Source organism: Sceloporus occidentalis, unplaced genomic scaffold, assembly GCF_023333645.1.
Source record: "Sceloporus occidentalis isolate IW3139 unplaced genomic scaffold, rSceOcc1.0.p SCAF_48, whole genome shotgun sequence".
Lineage (NCBI taxonomy): Eukaryota > Metazoa > Chordata > Lepidosauria > Squamata > Phrynosomatidae > Sceloporus > Sceloporus occidentalis.
In genome coordinates, this window is record NW_028317028.1 from 157,381 (window position 1) to 175,000 (window position 17,620).

A 17,620-nucleotide genomic window follows, 5' to 3' on the forward strand; every position below is an offset into this window, starting at 1 on the left:
CTCTTTGGTGTAGGAATGAGTATAGGAGCTGAAAATTAGTTTACCCCGTTCTATCACCAAGAGCTGAAGAATACACTACTAATAAACCTGATTTGTCACTAGAAATTGCTATTGTTGCTTTTGCGAGGATAAAAGCAATTCTCATCCATCGGGTTTTGGAGTTGCAATGAAAGACATTTTATATGAATATTTGAAACACATTTGATCAATGGAAGGAGAAAGGGGACACATTTGCTATCTGTGCCACAGCTTGTTTTGTACATTTAGCATAACAGACATAACAACAATAATGAACAGTGCATATAAATGGTTAGTTTGATCATTTAAAAAAACAAAAAGTAAACTGTTATGATCATCATTATTCAGGCATACATTGTTTAACCCAGACAAATCCATTACGTATCTTTGTTATATCTCTATGGGAAATTGCCATATCCTTTTTGCACACCATTTATTAGTACCCAAGTGAGCTGCCTGTCTTAACGATTGACATTGGTAATAGATAAAGGGCAGCTAAGTTGAATATTTCTAAGGGGGTATTACAGTGCACACTTAATGATTTTCATCCAAAGCAAGTACAAGCAGCTGTAAAGTGACTGCACCATGAAAATATAAGTACATCAAACCATTATCTCCATCTACACGTCACAACCGGCTGAAGCAGGAATGTCCTACCCCAGTATAAATGTTTATCATGGGCCAAACAATAGACATTTCACAGCTGAAGACTAGAAATCCAGCCCGTTAGCATTTCATGCAAGAAAATCCAAACTCCACCCTGTGTAAAGCCTACAGTTAAATATGGTGCAGGAAATAGTCAACTCGCTTATTCAGCAGAGGAATGCGATCTTATCAGGTTTAAAGTTGTGTGGAAGTGGATTCACTTCCCAGCAAGACAGTGATCATAAACACACGTTGAACCTGTTAAAAGAAAAAGCAAGGCATGCAAAGTTGTACAACTTTCCCATTGCAATCACCAGACCTCAGCCCCATTGAACATCTTTAAGAAAGGTGTGCAAACGAAAAAATGAACAACTCTCTGATATAGCTATGCGTTATGAAAGACCAATACTAGTAAGCGTCTATTGCAAGATGTGCTGGGCTGGTCCAGCATTAATGCATGTCTCATTAAGTATGCAGCATTGCATGGTCAATAAATAACGCAGTTATATGAAGACTCTGAATTGGTGACCTCTCCTACACACACCTGTGTGAATACACTCTTGTGTGATCTTTTATTGAAAATCAAGTTTAAGAAAGCATGTTCTCGGTCTCCTACAAGGCAAGGGTCTGATAGGATGCTGGCATGTGCTACTTAACTATTAAATAAATATACAAAGTCACTCAGTCATCCTTTTAGTGCAAACTAATAATTTTCTCATCTCTAAACTCAAACTAGTGTTGCAGTTTTACAAAAGGGATCATAAAGCTTGCCACTAAAAGTGAACCAGTCATGAAGCTATTCCTACACTACTAAATTCTGTTAAGTTATACATTGACATATTTTTAACCAGTTTATTGCTAATGAATATAGCATTTACAAAGCTGTAGGTAACTTCATCCATTTCAGTGTGTGCAATACATAGAGCAAACATTATGAAGGAGACTGAGCAGTTCTTTGCTGCAGGGTTTTTTTTTTTCCCTAAGCTGACACAATTTAAGATGGTGGTGTTTTTGAAAGTGACTACATTCCCCAGGATGGTACAATGGGAAAGAATCAGCATATGAGTTATTTAAGGAAATGTGCGACAAACTACAGTCCCGTTCCAAAAGGTTCCACTTTCTGTCCCAAGACATGACTGTCAGTAGTAAAACAAACAATATTGTAATAAAAAAAATATTTAAAGACCTTGCTTATTAAAGTCAACTTCTGTATACATTTATTTACAACAACAAAAAAAAACCACACAAATCCAGCTTTCCATAATTGTAATTTGGAGTAACCACCCTTCAATTGTAACTCCTTTAGCTTGCACTATTTTTTTTTCTTTGTAGTATATAAAGTATATATACTTTTCTGAAAGTTGCATAGTAATTTTTATGATTCAGCAACAATCATGTCTCGAGTGACTTGGAAAGCAGCTATCAGGGAGCTAAGTTGAATCTTCTCGCTAGTTCCCAAAGCCAATCTGTATCTGTGATTAAAAAAAAAAAAAAGAAGTGTGGTGAGATCAGAAAATTTCCCCCCCAAAAAAGGACTGTGTTAGATAAAGACATGTACAATATGTATCAAATCAGTAGATTAATTGCAGTTATTTTTTAGCTAAACAGATATAAATCACAATGTATAAACACCAATAATGCATTATCTGTATTTGATAACTGGATAATGTATTTGTAGATCACTATTATAACTTAGTTTTGCGTACATTTTATTTTTACCCTTCACACAGGCTTTAACAGCTTTATGGCCTCTCTCAAGGGTGTTTTTGTTTAGTGCAAAGTATCCCTAGCATTAATTTTGACTCACCTACTGGGATTCTGGTATATTAGATAATCGGCATTTGTTAATTAACACACTGCTTACTGAATTAAAATTACAAGAGCAGAAATGAGCCTAAACTTGTGCATGATTCCAACACACTCTCCCCTAGCAGCCAGTTTTGGATTTGATCTGACCAGGATGACAGCACTCCAATCTTAATGGGCCATCAAGCAGAAAAGGCCACAGCTTTGGCTCCCTGTCATGTTTCATTCACAGGGGATAACTAGATTACAAAATAAATGTGTGTGTGTGTGTGTGTGGGGTGGGATGTGTCCTTTATTTAAGCTTTAGTTGGGCTCACACACAATAGTTTCTACAGCAAATATATATTACCATTAACCTGTACTTAAGTTACTTACTCTATATCAGCCATCTTAACTAACAAATGCATTCGAATGGAGGATGGAAAGTCCACTGCAGGAAGAAAATAGCATATAGTTATACATAGCGCTTTTTCAACCCATGCTGGTTCAAATAGGTGTTTTTCAGCCTTCCCTATATACATACAATTAAAGCAATTCACAAACATGTTTTCTGCGTTATACTCTTTTTCACTCTTTATGCCTTGCTTGCCTCCTGGCATGAAACAGACTATTTCTGGATGGTCCAGACTTAGTATCAGTCCGTGCCTTCACTGCAGCACACCTCTAAACACAGTTATTCCACCAGAACACAGAGCTACTGCATGTCATAGTGTATCGTTGTGTTCAGCTATATATTTCAGTGCTTCATAGCAGTTCATGCCAGAGAAGGCACATACATCGCTAAACACATTCTGCAGGTGAGTATGAGGTATGAAGGGCCAACACCTGCAAACCTTCGCAGTACAGATTCAGGGAATATATGTTAAAGGCAACTTGCAGTGGGCCAATGCTGACAGAGAAATATGAAGAATCACAAGCTTAGACCCTCAGGAGGTCCCTTCAGATGTTGACAGAACATTATTAGCACTTGCACCAATGCTTTCTTAATATGGCAAGATTTCACTACGGTCATGTCACTGATCAAAACTAGACATGATGAGAAATCCCTTCAACTGTTTTCAAAATACATTAAGTTACTTATTCCTAAAAAAAAAAAAAAAAAAAGTCAGTAATTTGTACAAATCTTAAAATACTTAAGGCTGGTCATCCGCAAAAAAAAAAAGTATACAATGCAAGTGAGTGAGCTCCCCCTGCTGGTCAAACAGTATGTGCAGGTAGATAATTAACTTCATGTAGTTGCTGTGGGAACCATGCAGTGAGATGGGGAGAATCACCAAAGAAACCTGCCACAAACAGATGGTACTTGGCTCAGGACAAGGTTCCCACTGCGTATTCCCACTCCTCAGAACAGCACAACAAGGATATCAGGTATGTTTTTTTACACCAGCTGGAGTCGGGAGAGACTGCACAGACGTCAATCCCTGGCTCAAGGGAACAGGAGGGGGGAGGGGGGGGGAGAAGGGAAAAAAAACAAAAACTAAAAAGGAAATCCTACAAGAGAAAGTTACATGAGAATAGGCACATACGCCAAAATGCCAGCAACAGAATAGTATAACTGCAGAACACATGCATTTATTTAGTAGATCCTGTGACCATGTTAAACTAACAAAACACTGGAATAGGTTCACTAACCAGGACTAATCTATGTATCGCCCTCAATGCAAAATTTTTTGTATGCCCAATTCACACAAAAGGTATGCAAAAGTTGGGACATTTCTGGCAACAATTGAGTCATAGGTCAGTTTAGGACGGTTGGTATGTAATTATGAAAATATTGTATTTTTTGTTTGTTGTACTAAAAAAAAGCAGCAGGTGAGGAAAAAGTGAAATACACAATAATTTACCTCTATGTACGTAAAGATGAACTTCTGTCAGAATATCATGGAGTGCTAGCCCCTTCAAGGTTTTCAGTTCCATTATGTCTACAAGTAATATCTTAAGGAACAATCGATATTCAATGGAAAATAAAAATCATATTTCTTTGAGAAGTGAAAACAGACAAACACTGGATGTCAACACTGTGTGTGTAATACTAATTGTATCAAAGGTAGAAATGAGATGTCAAGCTACGTAGCTGACGTGAAATTATTATCTGCGGTGTTCTTCCTGTGTTAAAAGGCTAGTGTGGCATTTAAGCGAAATGCGAAGCAAAATCTGACATCTCTCTGGAGCTCCACACCACTAGTGTAGCTAAATTACATCATCCAATACCATTTACTAACAATAGAAACCCATAAAGGAACAAAGGATACTCTTATAGGCAGAACTGAAGTCCTTATTGAGCATCCAGTCAAGAATATTGGCTATATCAGACCTCAGTGGGTGTCCAGTACAAGTGTACACGGTATCCTCGGTCACAGTTCCATAAGCCATGTTTGTACTCTGCAAGGCAATTTTCAGACATTTATTTTCCCTCCGTGTTATAAGAATGTCTTTTGTATTTTATTAAATATGTTTGGGAAATATTGGCTGGGTGGATTTCATTTTTACCCAACATTAAATTAGGGCTTCAACTAACGATTATTTTCATAATCGATTAGTTGGCCGATTAATCGGATAAAAAAAATGAATGTAATTTTTCATTTATTTAAAATAATTAAATAAACAAATTATGTTAAATACAAACAGCAGAATAAAAAAAAAACTTTGATAAAATGCATTTCTTGTCTTTATTTCCCAACCAGCCCCCCCAATTTATGCACATTTGAGCCCAGGCTTGCCACGCTGCCTCCCACATATGCCACTCCACGCTGCCTCCCACATATGCCACTCCACGCTGCCTCCCACATATGTCACTCCACTCTACCCCCACATATGCCACTGTGCCTGATATGCCTTATACCCAGATACACCACTTCATCCTCCCCAGACATGCCACACTGCCTCCCAGACATGCCACGCTGCCCTCTCCACATATGCCTTATACCCCCAGATATGTCTCTCCATTCTCCCCAGATATGCCTTATACCCCCCAGATACCTCATAGAGTCACAGACCTGTTCACAGCACACTGACACCATACTTTTATAAATAAGTACTGGGTTAATCTTCACTGCCCCCAGGATTTAGATTCCCCTTAGTCTGCCCCCCTTTATCTCTAACTGCACCTTAAGTTAACTTTATTAAATTAATTAAATTAACCCTCAGTCCTCATCATTTAACCCTAAACACCCCATTAACCATAACTACCCCTAAATTAACTCTAAATACCCCATCAAACACAACTACCCTAAAATAAGCCTAAACACCCCATTAACCACAGCATCCCCTAAATTAACCCTAAACACCCCATTAACCACAACTGTCTCAAATTAACCCAACACCCCATTAACCACAGCTGCTCCTATATTAACCCTAAACACCCCATTAACCATAGCTGCCCCTAAATTAACCCTAAACACCCTATTAACCATAACTGCCCCTAAATTAACCCTAAACACACCATTAACCATAGCTGCCCCTAAATTAACCCTAAACACCCCATTAACCATAGCTGCCCCTAAATTAACCCTGAACACCCCATTAACCATAACTGCCCCTAAATTAACCCCCACCTCCCCTAACTTTCAGCAGCCCAAATATTAATTTTATACTTACAGTTAGATGAGTGTCACAGCCATGTGGTTCTGGCCTTCTGGGAGAAGGAAGGGGCGGGGCAAGCTGTCACAGTGATTACAGGGAGGGACTGGTAAGTAGGAGCTGCTGCTGTGAGTCAGACTAAACGGATTATATAATGAAGGGTTTTTTTCAGAGCGTTTGCTGTGAAAAAACCCTCATTTTATAATCGATAAAAATCGATTCAACTAATCGATAATGAAATTCGTTGGCAACGATTTTCATTATCGATTAGTTGTTGCAGCCCTACATTAAATACATTCATTTGGCACAATGGTTCATTTAAGAGTAGACATACAGTCACTATAAAACCAATCAATTGCCAGGCTAAAGGAATCCAGTGTAATTCATCATTAAAATGTTTGTCTCATGTGTGAATCATCACCTGTAGTATATTGAGTGCTCTACGCATGTCTCCATTGGACAGCGTCACCAAGGCCTTCATGCCATCTGGGCTAATGTCCACACTGGTTTAAAAAAACACAAGCAGACAGAAATTATAAACTTGGTCATCACAAGCCGTATTCAAAATACCGCAAAGGTACCATTGCTGTTTCTAGGCTTATTGTTAAACGCAGACCCCAAACGTTGCCAACATTTCAAACAGTTGAGACAGTGCGCCGTTGTTGATTTACCTTTGCTATGGAAAGTTAGCAAGCTTGAACTTAACTGGCATTCTGAAAATCAGAATCGTGGCTTAGCCCCTACTCCAGTAATATCTGTTCTCGGTAAATACTAGAAAAAAGGAGGATTGACTTATCTATGTCCTTGATTAAAAAAATCCTTACAGGAAGGGTCTATGAGTAGAAATAGAGGTTGAGTATCCCTTTTCCTAAATGCTTGGGACCAGAAGTATTTCGGATCCTCTTCTCACCTGTGTTTGCTTCGGTCCGAAAAAAAGAGCGGAAGCCTGAACAACGGACCCAAAAAAATTACTACCACAAAGTTTGACAAAGACTGGTAGTAGAATTAGTGCACGGAAAGAGTTAAAATACTAACATTTGAAATACCCTGGGGTGTCTAGTCTTCAAAAACATATGGTATGATGGGGTTAATTGCACTGGCCGGCTTCAAACATGTTCCAAATAGCACATGCAGAATTCATTCATAACGTGCAGAAAAAAACATTGGGTGTTTCTAAACTCAGGATAAATAGTAGAATCTATTAACCCCTTAAGGACCGGGCTCATTTTTCGTTTTGTACCCTGTGGGACCGAGGCTGTTTTGACACTTTTGTGGTGCTTGTGTTCAGCTGTAATTTTCTCCTCACCCATTTAGTGTACCCACATAAGTTATATATTGTTTTTTTCAGGACAAGATGGGCTTTCTTCAGATACCATTATTTTGATCGTATCATCTTATTTACTATAAAAAAAATTAAAAAAACATGGTGAAAAATTGAAAAAACACACATTTTATGACTTTTATTTGAAAAATCTTTTACTCACCTAAAAAAGCAAGTAAAAAAACTAGCTAAATAGATTCTACTACTTGTCCTGAGTTTAGAAATACCCAATGTTTTTATGTTTTTTTGCTGTTTTTTGTAAGTTATAGGGCAATAAGTACAAGCAGCGTTTTATGATTTCCAAATCTTTTTTAACAAATCTGCTCAGTCTGCCTCCATCTCCTCTTTGGAACATCTTTGAAGCCGGTTAACTCAATTTAACCCCCTCAAACCATATATTTTTGAAAACTAGACACCCCAGGGTATTCCAAATGCTGTTATTTTAACCCTTTCCATGCACCAATTATACAACTACACTTTGTCAAACTTTGTAATAGTAAATTTTTTTATTTTTTTTCCCACACAAATTGTACTTTAGTTATAGATATACAGGTCCTGGTATATGTCACTGTCAAACAACACCCCAATGTGTGTTCAGGAACATCTCCTGAGTACAGCGATACCCTACATGCATGGGTTTGTCAGATTGTTTGGCTGGTAAAAGGCTACTTTTGGGGCATGCGTAATTCAGGTGGTCATTTGGTCATTGTGCCTCCCTCTCCTCTTTGGAATATCTTTGAAGCCGGTTAACTCAATTTAACCCATTCAAACCATATATTTTTGAAAACTAGACACCCCAGGGTATTCCAAATGCTGTTATTTTAACCCTTTCCATGCACCAATTATAGAACTACACTTTGTCAAACTTTGTAATAGTAATTTTTTTTTTTTTTTTTCACACAAATTGTACTTTAGGTATAGATATACAGGTTCTGGTATATGCCACTGTCAAACACCCCCCCAATGTGTGTTCAGGAACATCTCCTGAGTGCAGTGATACCCGACATGCATGAGTTTGTCGGGTTGTTACAGATTTAAAATGCCACATTTGGGAAGTGCGCTTTTTTTCTCCATTTTGGTCAGTCTGTACCTATGCCCTATCTTTGAGCTAGGCCACTCCAATTTACCCCATCAGCCATTTTTTTTATATATTAGACACCCCTTGGGTATTTGAAGTGCTTTTATTTTAACTCTTTGTTGAGATTTTTGAGAAATTTTAGCACTTGCTCAAAATAATAAACTTTATTTTTTAATTTAATTTTATTTTTTTAATACTTTTTTTATATTTTTTTTTTACACATTTTGCTGGTACTGGATGGTTCATCTAGTGACATCACTGCATAATTATTTTTAAATGTTAGCACATTTTTTTTTATTTTTTTTTTGAATATTTTACTAATCACATAGTGATTAGAAAGCTGGGCTCCATTGACTTGCATGGTTGAATGCAGTACCTGTATTCAACCAGCAAGTGGAGCCAGTTCTCTAGAGGGTCTGGAGACCCTCTAGCGAACTTTTTCGTCTCTATTGTTTTATTTCCCGGGCCGCCGCCATCTTGCTTGATGGCGAAGATCACCGGCAGCGGCGGCTGTGACCGCTCTCCGGAGCGGTCACAGCCCACCTAGAGGTAAGTGTTTGGTGTCGCTGGATGCCTCCTGATCGAGGCATTCCAGCGACACCATTTAAGTTTAGGAGGCGATCGTTGATCGCCTCCTAAACGCTTTTAAAACGGGCGTCCGCCGCCATACAATGTATGGCGGCTGTTGACGCCCCGGGGAGGGGCCAGACATGGCCCCCGATGCCGATCTCGGCCTTGCTGAATGCCTCGACATCGAGGCATTGCAGCAAGGCCGTTTAAGCGAAGAAAGTGATCCTTGATCACTTTCTAAGCTTATTTAATTTTTTGACGGTTCAGGACCGTCAAAGGTCATTTAGTGACCTTCTTGTTATGACGGTCCTGAACCGGCAAAGGTCGCGAAGGGGTTAAGCAGGTTTTCATTTGCTTTTATAGATGAGTAAAAGATTTTTCAAGTACAATCAAAATAATGACATCTAAAGCCTTTCTTGTCCTGGAAAAAAACAATATACCGTATTTGCTCAATTATAAGAAGACCCCCCAAAATCTGAAATAAATTTAGGAAAAAAAGAAAAAGCCTCACTATAAAACGACCCTATAGGAATTTTTTTTTTACTAGTAAATATTAATTCATGTAAACTACTTTTTTCAATAAAAGCTATGATTGAGAAAAATATTTGTTTTTATTTCCTTTTATTTTCCAACCTGCCCCCAGGCTTGCCACTCTGCCCCAGAAATGCCTTATACCCCCTATATGCCACTGTGCCCCATGATATGCCTTTTGACCACCTATGTGCCATTCTGCCTCCAGAAATGCCTTATAACCCTATATGCCACTCGGGCATTTAGGGGGTTAAAAGGCATATCATGGGGCACAGTGGCGTATAGAGGGTTAAAAGGAATTTCTGGAGGCAGAGCGGCATAAAGGGTGTTAAAACGCATATCTGGAGGCAGAGTGGCATTAAGGGGGTTAAAAGGCATATCATAGAGCACTCTGCCTACAGAAATGCCTTATGCCCCCCATTTAACACCCCCACCCCAAACTCACCGGTGCTTCTGACTCCCTGGCGTGTAGTCGGGGCAGCGGGTAGACGTCCAGAAGGAGGTGCCGTTAGCAGCGGGGGTTGTCTGCATCCATCGCTCATACACCCTCCGGCTCTAAGAGAGAATTCCCTGCACCGCTGAGGGGAATTCTCTCTGACAGCCGGGGAAGGCCTGTGAGATGGACGCAGACAACCCCCGCTGCTAACTGCACCTCCTTCCGGCTGCAGTGAAAGTTGCCTATGCGAATCCCCGCTGCGGGGGATATGGATCTTAGTCTCATAGTCAGACCCCATTTGAGGTCTGATTATAAGATGACCCCGATTATTTGCTCTGAAAAAAACCTCGCCTTATAAAAGAGCAAATACGGTATAACTTGTGTGCATTCAGTAAATGGGAAAGAAAAGAGGGACAGCTAAACATAAGCACCACAAAAAGGTTAAAACAGCCATTGTCATGAAGGGTACAAAAATAAAATCAGCCATTGCCACGAAGGGGCTAAAGGAATAATTTCAGTTTAAAATGTTATTATTACAGTGCCAGACAAGTTGAATGTACAACTAAAAATAAGGAATGCGCCTTTGTTTATATTCAGTCCAACATAAAATGTTTAAATATTGTATCTATAGTCACCTCTCCTGTTCCACTACATGCTCCAGCCTGGGAACCATCATTTCTGAACTCAGTGGGCCAAAGCGGAACCTTGTGCATCTTGACTGCAGAGCTGGGATTATTTTCGACAGGTAGTTGCAGATGAGGCAGAAACGCGTATTTTCTGTGAACTTTTCAATCACTACAGTGAAAACCCACACAATATTGTTATGATCTCTAGAGGGGTAAGCAATTAGCTACCATCATCCACAAGATGCAACCATAAGGAGCACTCCTTTTTAGGATACTGACTGAGGATAATAGGGGACCCATGATGCCGAATATTTTACACCACCAATGTAATAATCAAAGCTGGTAAGACAAAGGATGAGTTCCATATAATATATTTAGCAGGGACAGAGTGATGGAGTAAATTGCAATGCAGTTCAGGTCATCATTTTCCAGAAACATAAATGCAAGAAATTAATATGATCATTGCTAAATTAAGGAAGCACTTTGACATGTTGCTTAGAAATAAAAAGATAAACAACTGACATGTGGAAGGTGATGACCTAAAATGCTCTAATCCATAGAAACATACTGTCCCTTCCACAGTACTGTTGAAGAATTTTATGAAGTCAATATTTATTAGATCCACCAGTTCACGGTAAAACAAAGAGATTTGCTGACTTCATGAATATAGTTTAGCAGCAAAAAGAAACGGCAGATTGTTACGTCTATCTCAGGATTTTAGACGAAGACCTGACAACTTTCGTAGGTTTTGCAGCCATATGGTACAGAATTTGTAAGAAATTTTACCTCGTCTTAAAGCGTTCTGAGCATCCTGAGTCATTGCATCTGCTTCATCTAAGATCACAAGCTTGAAGCCTTTTCTGTTAGAACAAAATAGGCACATCAGATGGAAGCAAACTAATAATCTTTCAAAATACGAGAGGTAATGTTAAAGTGTTGCAATCAAAGGTCTTAACATTTTGACATTGTGTCACTGTACATTATAAATCAAAAACCCAAGTGAGTATCTTATGTATAGTATATAGTAAAACAATTGAGATGGCATTCAAGAAGCTTCATACATTTAATGAAGTTTGAGCAGAGTTAACCTAACAAGCTGAAATGTTTCAATTCACCAAAACACACAGTGAACACACTCCAAAGTCTGTGTTCCCCGCCATTGCTAAATGGACATGTAAGAATTTAGCAATGTGGGCTACATGAAAGGAACACAGATTCATTAAATGAAATCAAGCACTTATTGAAATGCCATACGTATATAAAAAACAAAGATGCATTGGTAAAAATCACTAGTTGGTTAATGGTGTTGAGGCACCCAGCAAATGGCCAGCTATAACACGTTCCATGATTACAAACGTCCACCTCTGATTTTTAGCGTATATAAAAACGGTATGCCATTTGGCAGTTTCCATATATACAACTTACTTGAAAATGGTTCTTGTGCTGGCAAAACTTAATATAGGTCCTCTGACAATATCTATCCCCCTGTCATCTGAAGCATTCAACTACAATACATTAAGAAACAAAACAAGCCTTAGAGCAGATTTAAGACATGTAGATCAATGCAGAGTTGAGCTGAATATGAAATGAATCCTGTCTAACCTCCAACAGTACCCCCTCAAACATGTGTAGCACCAATGAGTTATTGACTCATTCACTGATGGATGTCTCAATGTTTTGAGACACACAAGTACACTTTTTAGCAGTTACTAATGCAAAATTGTATTACAAACCCTCAGATTGCTGTGTAAGAGAATTATCAGAATGAATACCTCTAAAACCATGGAATTGAACTCTCTGTCTTTGTACAGCTGTTTTGCACAGGCTAGAATTGTGGAGGTTTTCCCAGTCCCAGGGGGTCCATACAATAAAAGATGAGGCAGCTTGTCTTCACTGATAAACCTATGAACTAAAAGGTGGATAAAGCAAAGTTTGCGAAAACTGGTATTCATCTGAAAAACATGCCTAACGCGTGATACGCCATAACTGAGTGTATCAACAAAACAAAAACTATCATAAAATATATTTTCCCAATTGGCAAAACCATTTTTGTACCTCGGATGTGCCATGATTATGTGGTTTACATCTTAAATTTACATTTGTGAAATTAACCAATAACCATGTAGGCATCCTAAAAACACAGCCAAACCATTTTCTCCGAGACTAAACATCAATGTGCTTTTTAGATTATAACAAGTGTAATATATATTATTATAGAGAACCTTCCAAAGGTGAATTCTATCAAAATGTGAAACTGTAAAATGACATAACTTGTCATACAAAAACCTAAAAGTTAAAATAGACATTTAACCTTAAAATGAATTGGCAGGAAAAATAGTAGACGCGACTTACTTGTGCTCAAGATGTCTTGGTGGGAAATCAGATCATCCAGTGTCTGGGGTCGATATTTTTCCACCCTGTAAGGAATCAGCAGGACTACAAGTTGTTTTCTCTTAATCTACAGTCGATATCAGGTTGAATCAAGTTAAAGATGGAGATCATGTAAGGAGCTAAAGTTTCTTCTGACCTTGCAGAAGAGAGGCCAACATCATATAGTTCGATAATACATACAGAATTATTGAGACTTCTTTAGCACATAAATCCTTCAGATTTTATCTACTCCGTTCACGCTTTTTCAGAAGGCTACGCTCATACCATAAGGGTTCTAGTTTCAGAACGATGGAGAACATGCCTACCTATAGCAGTTCTAAATTTTAAGCAGTTTACAATCACACCCTTTAAGGTCGTCACATATGACATCCGCTCTAACAAGGGTCTTAACATCAGGGCATTAGGGGCAGCTGCAGGAAGCTGGGGGGCCAATTGCTTGAGCTGTCAGACCCCTGACTGTGCCCCACGCACCAAGAGTCCTAGTTATAACATTGCTTATTATCAGACATGCTCAAGATGTTTGTGATCATATCACCATTTTATTGCTATGCACCTTGCACACAAGCATCGCACAATGACATTTGGAGAGACAATTAAGAGCCACAGTAGGGTTTATACATGGGGATAGAGCATCTCATCACACCTTGTTAGAGCATCACCACCATTTGTATTCCAAACAACGCTATATGTTGGTCTATCATCCTACTCACACTTGTTGCTGTTTCTACCAAAGTAACGTAATGAAATGCAAACAGCAGCAATAGCAAACAAGGGGGAAAGCCTTTGGGTCAGATACACAACCGTAATAGTAATTACGGTTACTACCGTAACCTGGAACGTAAACAACATTCCTAACAACATGCGTTTGACAGCGAGTACCAGGAAAAGTGCCGCGCACACCCTGTACACGCACACATATCTCATACCATGGCAAGTTCCTGCTTTGCCCGGGCTGTCCCTTTGTCTCTGATACCATAATGGACGTGCCGCTAATGATAGCACCGAACACAAGAGTAACGCCGTGGACAACACAAACACACCGTCTTCGGCGCGCGATGTCACAAGGCGGAGCTCAGAGTTGGCGCCACCCGCCCCGTCTCGCGAGAATCCCCTGACGGGACTTTCTGCTGCTCAGTAGTTTTCAGACGGTGGCGCTCGTTTGTAAGCATAGTGTGTTCCGGTCGCTAAAGCAATGAACACGGGATATCATGCGATTTCACCGGTTAAGGGTCATTTTTGGTTGGGCGACCCAGGCAGGCCGTCATGTATTGTGCTTGCCGCCTAGAAACAGATCGCGTCGTGTATTTTTGCTTGATAGGGACCAAATGAGGGGGTTCTCACTTAGACCTTGTGTTAGAAAGGCATGGCTCTTATAATGAAACATGTGGTCTAGCTGTGCGATCTATGTTTTTATAAATACCTTCCAACATTACGAATGGCAATAGGGCACTTTTGTTTTGGAGGGGAGGGGTTTCCTGAGACCTGTTATGTGGTTTTGTGAGCTGTTGATGGTTATTACGGAAGTACTGTCTACAGTAAGGAGCATATTCAATTTTTTAGAGCTTGACACTTATGTAGAAAACAATGAAGAAAAAAACATTTCAAAATAGTTTGATGAAAAAGTTCATAGCCCTGAAAGAAGACTGGGGTAAACGCGTTACCAAACTGCTACCAAAGTGGATTCCACTGCTATGAAATCTAGCCCGGGATCTTTCGGAGACCTAGCAGTGCCTCTGGCACCAACTACTTACAGGGAAAGAAAGCTCCCACAAATAAAGTGCCTCCACAATTGATGGTCCGGGCATGTCATGCAAAAACATTGAGTTAACAACAATTGATGTGCCAGGACCATCATGGCTTTAAACGGGTGTAGAAAGCAATCTACATAACCTTTCTTCACCCAAACCGGCATTCAGCAACACCGAGATCGGCATCAGAGGCTACGTCTGGCGGACACCCATTTTAAAAGTTTAGGAAGGCGATCAACAAAAAAATATATATATTAAAAATATAAACGTCTTCCCTCGGCGGTTCCGATACACAGCACCGGCAAATGGCTTCCAGAGCTGCTAAACGGCTCGACCGGCAGGACAGGCAGGGAAACTTCTTCACCCCACGCCGCAAAATGGTGGAGGACGTGAGGGAGAGGCCCAGCTCTGGTGAAGCATCACCAACTTCTGACGCTCCTGCAGAGGACTCTGAAGTAAGTCTTTCTGAAAAAACCCTGAAAACTATGTTGCTAGACCTACGCAGCTCCTTACAAGGAGATTTGAGGGAACTTGCTCAAGAAATCAAAATTGATATTCAAGCACTGGGAGAAAGAACCTCCCATTTAGAAAATAAAATGGAGGAATTCAGCAATGCTCATGATTTGGTTGATCGGTTTAATTTACTTGAAGAAGATAATGCAACGCTCAAAACTAAATTGGCTAGCATGGAAGACCGTAGCAGACATAATAACATCCGAATCAGGGGCATAGCAGAATCTGTAACGCCACAACAACTCCCTGAATTCCTAGCTGGGTACTTTAACCCCTTCAATCCCGGAGCAATTTTGCAATTTTTGCGCTATGTCGGTTCAGCGATGATTCTCTTTTACTGTGAATAGTGTACCCATATAAACTATATACCGTATTTGCTCGATTATAAGACGACCCTGATTATAAGACGACCCCCCAAAATCTGAATATTAACTTAGGAAAAAAAGAAAAAGCCTGAATATAAGACGACCCTAAAGGAAAAAAGTTTTACCAGTAAATGTTAATTCATGTAAACTATTTTTTTTAATAAAAGCTATGATTGAGAAAAATATTTTTTTTGTTTTTATTTCTTGTATTTTCCAACCTGTCCCCCAGTTACGCACATCTGCCCCCAGGCTTGCCACTCCAATATGGCACTGTGGCCCATGATATGCCTTTTAACCCTCTATATGCCACTGTGCCCCATGGTATGCCTTTTGACCCCCTATGTGCCACTCTGCCTCCAGAAATGCCTTATACCCCTATATGCCACTCTGCCTCCAGAAATGCCTTATACCCCTATATCCCATTCTGGCATTTAGGGGGTTAAAATGCATATTATGGGGCAGAGTGGCATATAGGGAGGTATAAGGCATTTCAGGAGGCAGAGTGGCATTAAGGGAGTTAAAAGGCATTGTATAGAGCACTCTGCCTCCAGAAATGCCTTATACCCCTATATGCCACTCTGGCATTTAGGGGGTTAAAATGCATATTATGGGGCAGAGTGGCATATAGGTGTATAAGGCATTTCAGGAGGCAGAGTGCTCTATTAAATGCCCCCTTAACGCCACTCCAGAAATGCCCTATGCCCCCATTTAACACACACACACCCTATACCCCCATTTAACTAACACACACACACACACACACTCTCCCCTCCCCTCTCAGCCCTCTCTTACCGGTGCTTCCAGCCGGGGCAGCGGGTTGACGTCGCCTTCTGCTGCAGCCGGAAGGAGGTGGAGTTGGCAGCGGGGGTTTGTATCCGTCCGTCGCGTATACTTTCCCCGGCTGTCAGAGATCAGAGTTCCCCGCACCGGTGCGGGGAACTCTGATCTCTGACAGTCGGGGAAGGTTTGCGCGACGGACGCAGACAACCCCCGCTGCTAGCCACACCTCCTTCCGGCTGCAGCGGACGTTGTCTACGCGAATCGCGTAGACGTCAACCCGCTGCCCCGGCAATACAGCAGGAAGCACCGGTAAGTGTGTGTATGATGGGGGGGGGGTGAGACAGGAGGATCCAGGTCCCCTGCAGCGGTGCGGGGGATCTGGATCTTAGTCTCCTAATCAGACTCTATTTGAGGTCTGATTAGAAGACGACCCCGATTAGAAGACGAGGGGTATTTTTCAGAGCATTTGCTCTGAAAAAAACCTCGTCTTATAATCGAGCAAATACGGTATTGTTTTTTCAAGGAGAGATAGAGCTTTCTTTTGATACCATAGTTGGATGATTAGCTGAAAATTTAGAATTAGAAATTTAGTAAAAATTAGAAAAAAAAATCTGTGTTTTTTTCATTTTCCCTCTGAATCCTCACAAAATTAGGTAAAGAGACAGAAAATTCCATCCAGGTTTATCCATTTAGGTGTCCTGTAGATGTCGATGTGCCCAAAGTGCCCGTTCCCGGCCGCATAAGTCGCTCGCGGCCGGCCGGCAGTTTTGCTCTCCCCGTTTTTGGCAGGCCAAGTTGCTTAAGAAACCCTGGAAGTCAATGAGGTCGGATTTGCCGGCCGCATCCGACCCTCGCTCCATCGAGCTCGGCCTGCCTGGCTGGATTTTCCCGGTGGTGTGGAACCCCCGTCCCGTTTCGCCAGGGTCGTCAGGCACCCTCCGCCGGATATATAGGGGAGTGGATCAAGTTGCAGGTAGTCATGGCTCCCGCGGCCGGGGGACCGCCACGGGAGCTCCCCGCACCTGGGGACGCCCAGCCCGGGTGCCGCACCGGCGGTCCAACCCGCCCAGGTCCCGGGCCGGCTCCGGGAACCCCACCGTCCGGTAGACCTCCGAGGGTCCCGCCAGGAGCTCCACGGACCTGGAGACGCCCAGCCCGAGCTGCTCAAGTTGCAGGGAGTCATGGCTCGCCCGATCGGCTCCCGCGGCCGGGG

At 41.0% G+C, this 17,620-nt stretch overlaps 1 protein-coding gene across 1 annotated transcript; it reads right to left on the bottom strand.

The window, feature by feature from the left end:
* Nucleotides 1-2,038: 2,038 nt before the first annotated feature.
* LOC149289045 (replication factor C subunit 5-like) lies at nt 2,039-13,977 on the bottom strand. The gene is made up of 11 exons (XM_089491071.1): nt 13,928-13,977; nt 12,963-13,027; nt 12,383-12,519; nt 12,036-12,115; nt 11,397-11,470; nt 10,620-10,779; nt 6,470-6,551; nt 4,722-4,851; nt 4,314-4,391; nt 2,845-2,899; nt 2,039-2,135 (listed from the first exon to the last, which is right to left on the bottom strand). Exons 1-11 carry the CDS (start codon nt 13,975-13,977, stop codon nt 2,039-2,041), a joined length of 1,008 nt encoding a protein of 335 aa, XP_089347197.1.
* Between the last annotated feature and the right edge of the window lie 3,643 nt (nt 13,978-17,620).

Coding starts and splice junctions, on each gene's coding strand:
- LOC149289045 (XM_089491071.1), bottom strand. CDS start 13,977: ATGGTATCAGAGACAAAGGGACAGCCCGGGCAAAGCAGGAACTTGCCA. Junction 13,028..13,927: donor CAAAGCAGGAACTTGCCATG/GTATGAGATATG, acceptor GATTCCTTACAG/GGTGGAAAAATATCGACCCC. Junction 12,520..12,962: donor CCAAGACATCTTGAGCACAA/GTAAGTCGCGTC, acceptor TCCACCTTTTAG/TTCATAGGTTTATCAGTGAA.